The 12161-nt window shown below is 44.5% G+C and overlaps 1 protein-coding gene across 2 annotated transcripts in view; it reads left to right on the top strand.

Annotated features, from left to right (window-relative positions):
- EXT1 (exostosin glycosyltransferase 1) overlaps positions 1-11899 on the top strand; it is a 168998-nt gene extending 157099 nt beyond the window's left edge. For both annotated transcript variants that reach the window (XM_050708491.1, XM_035556162.2), the window contains 6 exons: positions 131-249; positions 976-1071; positions 3864-3953; positions 7660-7820; positions 8786-8957; positions 11436-11899. In XM_050708491.1, the coding sequence (XP_050564448.1) occupies positions 131-249; positions 976-1071; positions 3864-3953; positions 7660-7820; positions 8786-8957; positions 11436-11621 (824 nt within the window). In that variant the 3' untranslated portion in view covers positions 11622-11899. The remainder of the gene's footprint in view (positions 1-130; positions 250-975; positions 1072-3863; positions 3954-7659; positions 7821-8785; positions 8958-11435) is intronic.
- Positions 11900-12161: the final 262 nt, after the last annotated feature.

Genomic DNA, 12161 nt, shown 5'->3' with positions numbered 1-12161 from the left:
AAAGGACATGGCCTAAAAAAGAATGGCAAGGTTTGCTATAAACACAGATTATCTTTCCATCTCCAAGTCCTGTAACCCCTACAAAATGGGGCAATTTTGTCTTTTCTGAGCACATCTCTCTTTGCGTCAGGTCTGAAGCCTCTCCCCACGTTCACTGCCGTTATCCATGCAGTAACTCCCCTGGTTTCCCAATCTCAACCTGTGCTGAAACTCCTGGTTGCTGTAGCCAAGTCCCAGTACTGTGCACAGGTAAGGAGCGCTGTTTGGCTGTCAGTCACATCTGAGACAGGACCGTTGTCCCAGGAGTGAAGAGGCTGTTGATTTCACCTCTTCTCACTCGAGTTTCAACCCCCTGTTTCAGTTCTCGTGTTTCTTTTCTCTGAGATTTCTGGTGTCTGTGACCTGCATGCATGGGAAACAAAAATTCTGACTATAATGCGAGTGGGATAGAGACGATAATTAAACGCCTTTGTTTCGTGAGACAGGTAGAACAAAGACTGCACTTTAAATATCTGAACCTCAAGTGCTGCAAACTGCAAAAGGATGTCTGTGCCTCAAGAGCTCCTACGTGATCTTCCTTCCTCCTGCTGTGGCTCCTAGGCTCACAGTGCCGGGATTTTGGCTTGCCTAAAAGAAACCCTGGGGAGTTCAGTAGGAGCACCCTCTTGTAGTGGAGAGTCACAAGTGTTTTAGCCTTCAATGTGAGCCAAAGTAAATCCGTGACATCTGTGTGACCTGGCCTAGACAGAGACTTCCTCAGTTCCTGTCCAGCCTACGTTTGTTTAGGAGGATGTATACAGTCAGGATGGGTGAAATTACTGTAGGAAGTGTTATTTTTATGCAGATCTGTATCATTCTTGTTGATTTGGAAAGTCCAAATATGAACTCCACATTTCTGTCTGGAGATCTGAGTCTGTAGGACTTGGACTGCATTGCCACCAAGGAGTCTGATCGTGGTCCAACATTCTCTTCCAGATCATTGTTTTATGGAATTGTGATAAACCCCTCCCAGCCAAACACCGCTGGCCTGCCACTTCTGTGCCTGTCATAGTCATTGAAGGAGAGAGCAAGGTAAGTGGAGAGGAGCATCATAAAAGATTGCATATATTCTCCGGTGGGACCAGAGTTTGTTTTTCTAGCTGCTTCGCGGCTAGTAGTTCGCAACTTGTAGTTCGCAGCTGTGTGACAGCTCCTCTCTGTTCCTCGTTCCTTTGCACCAGCGTGGTCACCGATTTGTGTTTCATGCACGAGGCCCGTGCTCTCAGAAGTCAGCAGCATGGCAATTAATGCCATGCGATTCACAGGTGGGGCCCTGCTTTGAAATGTGGTCCCAAGAGTAGGCAGTGCTGCCCCCTTCTTTGGAGGTTTCTGTATCTCTGCGGGGACATGAAAGCAGCGATGCAGCTGATTACTGAGTCCGAGCAGTCAGATGCAAGGCTTGGGGATCAGCTGCAGACCCAAAAGCGGAGGAAGAGATGAGAGTGGGTAGTGCCAAACCAACTTCCAGAAAGTGCCTTCTCTCGTGGCCTTGCAGCAGACTGCTGTCAGCGAAGGGATCCCACCATAAAATAAAGGAAAGGACAAGGGGTGCTTGCATGGGAACAAAACCACTGCGTCGTCTCCTGCTGTGCAACACACTTGTTTGTTCGTGCTTCCCCACAGCTGAAACAGGCAGCACCTAGATGAGAGGAGAGGCTTCTTTTTAAATCCGTGCTGAAGTAGACGATTCCTTTCCAAAGTCAGGCCTGAGAGAAGCAGGGCTTCTTGTTTCAAGGCCATGACTGAGACACATTTGGGCCGGCCCCTCTGCGATATGTATCATTTGGCTCTCGAGCTCTGCCTTTGCAAAGAGAACTTTTAGCTGCTTGGGCTGCACTGTCGTGTTTTGAATTTATGGTCCTGTCTTTGGCCTTGTACCCCAATCACCTCAGCAAAGGGAAAGCGAGGGCCCTGCAAGGTTGGCAGCTGATGGCTTATGCCTTAGCTGGCCATGTAAACAGTATCAGGAGAGTTGCTGCAGGGCCAAGAAAGGCTGTCTGTAGTGACTTCTGAGTCTTTTGAACATTGCAGAGGTGTTTTTTGTTGTTTTTTTTTCTTTTTGGAAAGCTTGCAGAGGTGAGATAGAGGAGAAAACCTCTGACCGGTTCTACAGGATTTGTAGAAATTGGCCCAGGCACTGTTTAGATTACAAATGAGTCTCCTGAGTACACAAAGGTGTGTTTGTAGTGGACAGTCTCATCTCTCTAATATCCCAATATATGCCAAATGGCTTCTTGCGCAGAAAAGCTGCTTGTTTGGACAAAGCTAGCAGAGCCAGAGCAGTCCAATTCAAAGGCTGTACAAAGGAACTGCTTTTCATCTCCAGACCTAACTGAAGCATTCTGGCAGGCACAGTCACTCTGGCCAGGGGCTTGCAGAGGTCTGCCTTAATCTAACCTTCCACTCCTACCCGTGAAATCATGATAAATTATCGCAGGCATTTTACAACAGGGAGCTTTAACTAGGAAAAGAAAATACGTGGGTAATCCTGACTATTTTACTGTTTGACTGTCTTCCACCGTCTGTGAAAGAGCTAGGGTGAGAACCGCGGTCTCCTGACTGCTTCTTGCTCTGCTTTGCCTCTGCATAAGCAAATCAAAACTGTCAACACCTGCCAGATCGCCTCTCCCTCACAGCCACGGCGTTCCTGGGCAGAGGCCCATCGCAGCGATGAAGAGATGCTCTCCAGACAGACGCTGTGAACCTCCTGAGTGTGGAGACAGAGCTTTCTCTCAAACATGGCGTAGGTTTAGGGTCTTGCTTCCAACCAGGTTGCAAGGGATGCAGAAATGGTCATGTCCATTACGAGCTACATGAAAAACTTCTTCGTGTCCCTGTTTCCAGACAGTGATCTCCCCTAGCCGGGCCTGATTTTTGTAGTGATTTCTTCAGATAGTGAGTTTGAAAAGAAGTCTGTTAACTAGACAGGCTATTTTTCTCAGCAATTGAGGGAAACAAACAGTGTCATGTCCTTATTACCACTCATCAGTTCTCCAAAGGTGCTAATTAGTCTGGTAAAGAAGCCATATGGATTCTCATCTCATCTCAGCAACATCTCTCGCTGTTACCTTTTTGATCCCACTTCTCTATTCCTTATTGCCTTGAGAGCTGTCCTGCCATAGTTTTTAAAAGCTATTCCGCATGTACATTTTGTATGTATATATTGTGTCACTCGGGAATGTGACTTGAAAAAATGCCACAATATCAGTACGATTCTGGATGCAGAGGAAGCTCGACTGGTACTCATGTTCCTTAGTGTGTTCTCCTTTTCTGATGGAAAACATTGCACCGTTTGGCAGCAGCTCCCTGTTGATGCAACAGCAGCGCACAGAGATGGAGCCGTACCACCTGACAGGGGTACAGTCCTGGCAGTGTAACGTCCTTCACACGCAGCCTGGACTCCTCGGTTCCCAGCTGTGTCGCCTTATGAGTGCTGCAAGGTCCCTGTCAGTGCGTCATTGTCTGCGATCCTCGCACCCCACGGGAGGGCAGAGGGACTGTCCTAGCTACCTGGGAGCAAGTCCTGCCTCAGGAAGCTGTAGGTACATCTAATTCTCAGTGTGGACCATTACAGTTTGTCACATAAGGAAGGCAGCATGCCCCAAAGGGATCTGTTCAGAAATTACTCCTCAAGCAGAAGGTGTGAGCTGGCTGCTGGAGTGATGAAAATGACAGACTTTCCCTCCTGAACTAAGTAGTCCTTTCTATCAGACAGACATGCAATGTGCCCAAGACAAAAGGAAATAGGAGTGAGGAATGAAATACAGTATTTCCATGGAAATGACTCCTTTAAATGACTTTTTTCCTCCCTTGGATACCCACAGGTTATGAGCAGTCGCTTCTTACCCTACGACAACATAGTGACAGATGCAGTGCTAAGCCTGGATGAGGACACCGTGCTTTCAACCACTGAGGTAAGGGTCTCTGTCATCCTGAGCGTTTGCCTTGGCTCCCCGACTCATCTTGAGCACAGCAGATAGGCTCTTCCCTTGGCCTTGCTGGTGAAAAAGTGCTATAAGGTTTCCCGCAATACTCTTCAGATTTTATGTGTCGCGCTTGTTTCAGAAACCCTGCCACTGCCTGCCATCAGAAGAGCTTTTCACCCCGGTTAATTGGCTCATCATTAGCATATGGTTCTTCCGTTCTTTATTATTTTAGTAACATAGCTGCAGGCGGGTGTAGGCAGCCAAGAGCAGTCAGCTTCAATGCTCTGCTCTCACTTTTCTGATTAGGGTAGCGTTTCTTCCCCCCGTATTTACCAGTAGGGTGTAGGTGGGGAAAGTAGGGGTGTCAGCAGCAGGGAACTGCTGTCGCTCCAAAACAGTGTCACCACCCTAATGCAGGATTTCACTGAGGAATGCTCTCTCACTGATTGTTCTGTCGTCCCAGAAAGTTGGAGTTCTTTGCTAGTTCAGTTGTTGGAGTGTTTGTGCCAAGAGCAAGATAGTGCTAAGAAAGAAAAATACTGTAGAAAACCAATTTTTACAACTGGGATGAGTATTGATTTCTGGAACCTCTTCCTGAGAACCACAGGAGCAACTGATGGCAGTTTATATAGAGTGCAATATTTGGGAAATGCATTATTAATGATGGCCAGGGAATAGCCTGAAAAGCTCGATTTTCTTTTGTTTTCCCCTTTTTATCTCCATGTCCATGGCCATTCCTTTCTCCCCAGTTCACCTTTATGAAACCTCCTTCTTTGTCGGTGGTGTGGACCTTTCACTGATGCAATTACTGCTTGTGTGTTAGTGAGGAAATGCCTAACACCAGCCGCCAGTAACTGCTATGTACCCTAAGATGTCACTGAAATTGTTCTAAATGGATCAGATTGCGACTGCTGTTCTCCCAATTATGGTTTTGTTGTGCTGTGGTTAAACTGCTCCAGAAGGAGCCATGGCAGCCCTCTTCTGCTTTACAAATGGCATTGAACCAGTGTGATACCAAGGTTACATCTTGATAGTTCCTGCTAGATCAGGAAGAATACAGCTGCTGTCAAATCGTGTGCAAAGCCCTGCACAGCCCAAAAACCCCAAACCAAAAAAAAAAGGCATTTGTCCTAGGGCTGCAGTTCCTAATAGGTTGTTGCTCAGGATGAAGGGTCCAAACTCGGCTGCCCTGAGGGCCATGGTAAGACCTGTCAGTGTGCACTGAGGTGGTAGTGACAGCAATCCAACCTGTGGATTCCCTGAGGATTTGGGGCTTTGTTTTGTTTTGCCTGGCATTTGTCATCGTCCAAACTTTGTAGTCACTCAGGCTTTTGGAATGTATGTGAAATAAATAGCATTCGGGTTCGACTTGGCCTTGTTTTACACTCAACATTCTGAAATGCAAACATTTGTTATTGTGTGAAACAACGTAAGCATTTCTTTGGGAATTCTTCCCTCCCGTGAGCAGCTTGCCGTCCATACTGCATGTGTGCATGGTGGGTTTTGGCTCTGTGAGCCTCACACCCCTGTGCTGCAGAGAGATCCAGCTGGCCATCTCTCTCCTGCCACTTTGGCATGCCTCAGCCAGGATGCTGGGGTCAGCGTCTCTCTCTGGTGGCTCCCTGTGAAGAACTGGGGCCTTTCTACTTCTTCATTTCCTTCATCATGCAGCTTACACGAAGAAATAGCCTGTTTCAAACGTGGACATGAAACGCGTGGTATGAAACTTCCCTTGAAACTGGCTGCTCATGGGTGGTCGTCGGGGCAAAGCTTCAGGGACCTTAAGAGGCAATTTAGCAATGTGGTCAAACACGGTCACATTCCTGTTGGGAGGAGCAGTCACCAGACACATCTTCTGCTCTGTCCAGTTCTCGTGCAGTAAAGATTTTCCATTCACAGCAGAATGGCACGCAGTCGCTCTTGTGAGAGGACCTGTGTCATGTGCACAGAGGGATGTTTGTGTGGGAAGTAATTAGAAGTCAGCATGAGTTAGAAATGATACGGGGATTTAAGAGACTGGCAGCCAGGCTGGCTTTTCCTGCTGATCAGCTGTGTGGTAATGCTACTAAAAATTACAGAGGATAAAGACTAGTGATTTTTTTTTTTCTGTTAGGGTGATTGCTTTATTGTGTTTCACCGGTACAAGGACAGATACTTGAATGCACAAGTGAGGACACTGGGTGTTGCCGCTTTATTATTTATTTAAGTTTGAGATTCTCAAACATCTCGAAAGAAAACAGATGGCAGGCTTTATGGGAAAGGCCTTCACAGGGAAAAAAAACCTTTTAGCTTTTTCATGTGGTATTGATTTGGATGAGATCAGAACTAGCACAACGGTAACTGGTTTGTGCGCATTGTCTTTCTCGTAGGCCTCAGATTCCTTGAAACAACTTGAAAGAAAATAGCTAGTCCCTAACTTTGTGTTCCAGTACATGTGTGACTCTTCTGTTTCATAAAAATCCTTGTAAATGAGAGAAGTCTGACAATAATCACACAAAATGTGACTGTTCTCATAGCAGCTCTTCTTTATCTAACCCCTACACCCTTGACTTTGGCTGTGTTCTTGGAAGGTTTTCCAAGCATTTTTGAGCAAGGGTTTAGGTCCCTCTGGTATCGAGAGGGAACTTTGTATGCAATGCAGAAACAAATGTCTCTTTTTCTTGGTTTTGACTGGGACAGTTAGGATTGCCTTTAACACTTTTAAAAATTTCAGTCTAGCTTGAGTTCCAAAGTGTAAGTTGAATTGCAGGGACTGCCAACCAACTTTACTGTAATAAAAATCTTTCTATATGTATTTTTACCAAACTCCTTTCAAATCAAATGCTGATGAGCCTTCTGCAAACTACCCCAATCATCCCTTTCCTCGTATCACCAGTATTTGTTTGGTGGGATCCTGGGGTAGCGATCTCATATCACCTTCCCAGTTCTCTGAGATTTGAGTCATTAATCTAGTTACAACAAAAGAAAAACAATACATAAATAAATAGGTATAAGAAAGTCTATTGTCAGCATTTAACACCTTGTGACTCATATAGCATCATTCATTTTTTTAAAGTGCAGACTCCTAAAGCCATTTAGCTACATGGGAATCTATCTTCCCCTGTATTAAGCTATACGTTTAACCCTCTTGGTCATACAGACAGTCTTAAAAGTATCACCTGTATGCACCTTAAAGGCTCGGAACAGATGGAGTATAAAAAAGGAATCCACACTGGTTATTAGTTTTAACCTCACTGAGCTACCCCTGTAACTTTAAGGTGCTTGACTCCCAATTTTCCAGGCTTTGTGTTGACAGCACTGAAATGGTGGTTAAGTGAAATGCATGAATACGTGCAAAAGGTTCGGTTTCCCACATGGCTATGACCACTCTATATTGCATCTAAGTATAAATGCATGCACCTACACCTATTCTTTCTGTAACTTGAAAAGGTTTGATATGTAAAGGGCAAGCTTGAAAATGTTAATGTAATGCTGTGATGCTCTAGACTCCCTTTAACAGGAACCATTAAAATGTGCATAATTATAGGGCAAAATGTCAAGCAGTCAGTTTAATTTACTGATGAATACATAGAATTAATGTTTTGCAACAGTTCCAAGATTTTGAATTATGAATTAGTGACAAGGTAGTATTTTGTTTTGTTGACATTTGTTGAAACAATTTTGGTATTCATTTGGCCTCTGTCTTTGTCTGCAGGTGGATTTTGCCTTTACGGTTTGGCAGAGTTTTCCAGAGAGGATTGTAGGGTACCCTGCTCGCAGTCACTTCTGGGACAACACTAAGGAGAGGTGGGGCTATACCTCCAAGTGGACTAATGACTATTCCATGGTATTGACAGGAGCTGCTATTTACCACAAGTAAGAATCCAAAGCATCTGCTGTCCTCCTTGTGCATGAAACAAAGTGGGGGGAGAGGGGGATGAAGAACACTCTTCCGGGGAGGGGAAAAATGGAAAGATAATAAATGGGTCTACTTTTTATGGGGTAATAATTTAAGTTCTTGGTTTAGCTCTGGGGATCTGGTAATCATTATTGTGCTTGTTGGGTCTCTTTGAAGTCACTTGTATTTTGAGGCAGTCGGACTGCTCTTTTTAACATCAGGAATTACACACTTCAAAGAGTTCCCGAATTCATTAAGCGGCTCGGCTGAATGGCCTGTAGCATAGCAGAAAGGAGGTTACTTCCAGACCAGCTCTGGGTATGTGTTGGCTGACAGCTGCAGTCTACAAAGTCTTCTGGCTACTCTAAAAATGTAGCACAGTGGACACATCACAGATCAGCATATTGGGGAAAACCCCTGTTGTTAGAACTTCCGCAGACCAAAGGACTCTCTAGATTTTAGGAGAAAGGCATCGTATTCTGCAGTACCTAATCTACATCCCAGCAAAGAAGACCATAGGGGATGATATAGGCCCAAAGGAGAATAATTTGAACAATGAGGACAGTAGCAGGCTAATGTAACAGAGTTCTTTCTGACTGAACAGTTTTGAAAGAAGAAATAGAAGATAAACACATTGGTATTGGCTATCCCAATATAGCAATGAGGGTGCTCTCTTTCCTACTTCTTCATTACCTTAACACTTAGGTCTGCATTTTTTCTTTTAACATTTAAAAAAAAACCAACATATTTTGTTTTGTTATTAGTGCTGTTTACTGTTTTGATGAGATACTGATTAGTTCTCCCTTCTTGTTGGAGGATGAGACAAGAAGAAGGGATCTGGTGTATCCAGAGTTGAGACAAAATTTCTGTCTCAGCTGAGACAGAGTTCATAGTCCCTGAAAGGCCAGTGACTTGTCTTAATAACCCTGCTGTTGCTTTCCAGATATTATCACTACCTGTACACTCATTACCTGCCTGCCAGCCTAAAGAATATGGTGGACCAACTGGCCAATTGTGAGGACATTCTAATGAATTTTTTGGTGTCAGCTGTGACAAAATTGCCTCCAATCAAAGTAACACAGAAAAAACAGTATAAGGAGACCATGATGGGACAGGTATGTATCCACGGCATATTTTAGATGTTGGGAGGCATTGACAATACAACATTTTGAATTTCTAATCAGGCTTACAGAATGAATAGCATTCTGTCTATTTTTTGCGGTTTTTAGCACGGCAGAGCTATAAGTAGACTATAGACTTGCTTATTATAATGACGGGAAGTCCAGAGGGAGAAATGGCAAACACCTACTATAGATAACAACTTCTCTTCATAATTTCTCACACTACGTTATTCATAGTGATCTCACAGTCACGGAACTGATGATGCTAGTGACTGAATTTTAGTTAAACTCCAGTTTTTTAATTAAATATTCTAGACCTAAGACTTCATGGAATGCTAGAAGCAGAATTAAATTCTCTAAAGGTTTTAAGTTTTTAATTATTAATAATGAATATATAATGTACCAGGCCATCCCTATACCATTTTCAAGTATATACTGTGATTCAAGCACTGACATTGGACTGTCACAACAGAGGTAATTCATGATTTTTAAAGAGTTTTTTTTTTCCCACAAGAAACATTTTGTCCCATGGTGACACCATCACTCACTAGCAGCCATGAAACATGTGCTTTGGGGCCTCTTCCAGCTCCTGGATAAGTATTCTATTGTGACAGAAATCGGTATACCTTCTAGTAACAGGGATGCACATTAACTTGGGGGCACATCTGCTCCTCCCTTGTGTGAGCAAATGATGGGAGTAATAAAAAGTCCTATAAGACCTCCAATTCCTGAACAATCTTCTATCTGTGCTGCCACAATGTCTGTGATCAGTACTACCAGGATTACTAGGGTAAGGAGGAGAGAGGAGAAAGACGCAGCCCTCTATTTTCCCCTCACATTTTCTCCTGTTAGCATTACCTGTACCTTTGAGCGGGGAGTGGCCATACTTTTTGTATGTAGACTCCCTTATCTGTATGTAGACTCCCTTATCTCCCTACTCTGTAGGGAGTTTGTAGACTCCCTTATCTGTATGCCACTGCATTTTCATCTCATGTATAGGTAGTATTCAGCAGTTCAGACTCATCTGGGTACCTGGGAGACCTTACATGAACAATAAGGTGTCATCCAGAAAGTGCCTATTGCTTCCAGTTTGAGTTTCACCTCTCCACAGGGATGTGCTTTGGCTGTTTGGCAAAGTCTGAACATTCATTTTACTTTTTTTAGTACGGGTGGCTTGAGTCAGCCATGAACTATAACTCTCTAAAAGACAAGTTGTTCCTGCAGCTTTGGGAAATGTAATGGACTATGTTCATAATTCCTTGAAAGACAAATAAAAAATTAACATAACCTCCGTGTTGTGACAGAGATTAATAGTCATATGGAAATTCACTGCTAATGGACAGAATGTCTGCTATAATCCTCTAGCAACAAGCTTTTGCTTGCTCTTTAGTGCCTCTGTATAGTCAAGAGTCTGTAATCAATGCACATTATAAGCTACCACTTGAGCTAAACTGGACAGACCTTGGATAAAGATCAAATCTTATACAACAATCATTTGGCAGTTCCCTGACTTTATCGGTTTCTTCCCATTTTAATTAGCACACTTTGAGCTTATGAATTTATATTTGTTTTTAAAGTGTAGTGGAAACATAAGTGCCATAGAGATGCATGAGAAGTGGCACAAAACAAAACAGCAGTTTCACAGCATTCATAGTTTCTCGTAAGTAATAGTTCTGTTGTGTTCATACACATAGGCCAGGTACAGATAGAGAGCAATAACTGCTTTAAAGCTCTTAGGGCTTCTTTTCTCAGAGATGTTGATTTTCAATGGACTTTTATAGGAATTACAGCTGCCCTCAACTTTGGAAAGTTAGTCCACAGGATTTCACATATATACAACTTGTGTTGACTTTTACTGAGCTCAGTTAGAAGCTAGTTGAAATTTGTATAAATTTCTGCAAGTCTGGACTGCAAAAAATGTGGTTTGGACCTGAAAAAACTAATTTCAGTGTATCTTTCTCCTATGGCTGAGGGCCATGGGCAGCAGCTTGACTGTAGGATGTGCACATCCAGTGGAAAACAGCAGCCATCTTTCCTTTCCTGTTGGTTTTTAATGACTTGTTCTCTCTCCTAAATAGCTTGAGGGTTTAAAAATAAAGAGAGAGAGAGAGAGAGAGATGGGGTGAGGTAGCATGCTGGCAGGCTCTGGGAGGCCTGCCTAGGGGTGTCACGCTCTGGGTGAGGCCAGCCCACAGTCGGACACTCAGATCACCATGCTGTGCTGCCCTCAGTGGTGTTTTGAAGGCTGGGGTGGCCAGCCTGCCATCGACAGCTACCGCCACAGACAGGGCATCCTTCCCCTGTCTTGAAACCCCTCACAGAGCACACTTCATCCCCTGCGGCTGCCACTGAGCTGGGCGCTATCAAGCCCTGGTGACACCACCCCACAGCATGGCGTCAGCCTGGCCGTGGCGCCCGCCATTTTGTTGCCTCACAGCCGCCGCCTAACTTCTTGCTCTGCTCTCCACACAGACATCCCGGGCCTCGCGCTGGGCTGACCCTGACCACTTCGCCCAGCGGCAGAGCTGCATGAACACTTTCGCCAGCTGGTTTGGCTATATGCCGCTGATCCACTCTCAGATGAGGCTCGACCCTGTCCTCTTTAAAGACCAGGTCTCCATCCTGAGAAAGAAGTACCGAGACATTGAACGACTCTGAGGAGCGCTGCCGAGGGGGCCGAGCCACCCCCAGCCCCGCCTGGAACCAGACTGTGCCGCGGCACGGCCGTATCCGAAAACGGCGAGCGGCGCCCGGGGGCGCGCGGCTCCGGACTGCTTCACCCGCCTGGCAGGCTTCTGTTGCTCACGACTAGGTTGTGTACAGTTTCATTATGGAACATTAAATAATTATTTTTGAAATGATTGCTATGCAGGTTTAAACTTTTTTAATGATCAAAAAAAAAACTATTAAAAACAGAGTTCTTTCTTTAATCAAAATTGTGTTGGTTGTGAATATTTCAAAGCTGCCATTTCTTTCTTTCATGCGTTTGATTGTCATTGCAATTTTCATTCATTTTCCCCTGCAAAGTTAAACGCTTGAATCTCACAGGGAGAAAATGCAGCAGTTTCAGAAACGAATTGAGCACAAGCAGGACAGAAATGGAGTATTATGTTTCTCCTTTACTGCTGACTTTTTAATATTTTGTTTCTCCGTTTTCCGCAAGCCAGTAGCGGCCACTATGGCAAAACTCCTTGGGAT

The sequence above is a fragment of the Cygnus atratus genome, chromosome 2 (genome assembly GCF_013377495.2).
Source record: "Cygnus atratus isolate AKBS03 ecotype Queensland, Australia chromosome 2, CAtr_DNAZoo_HiC_assembly, whole genome shotgun sequence".
Lineage (NCBI taxonomy): Eukaryota > Metazoa > Chordata > Aves > Anseriformes > Anatidae > Cygnus > Cygnus atratus.
Note: the sequence above shows the minus strand (reverse complement) of the source record. Positions and strands in the feature narration are given on the sequence as shown.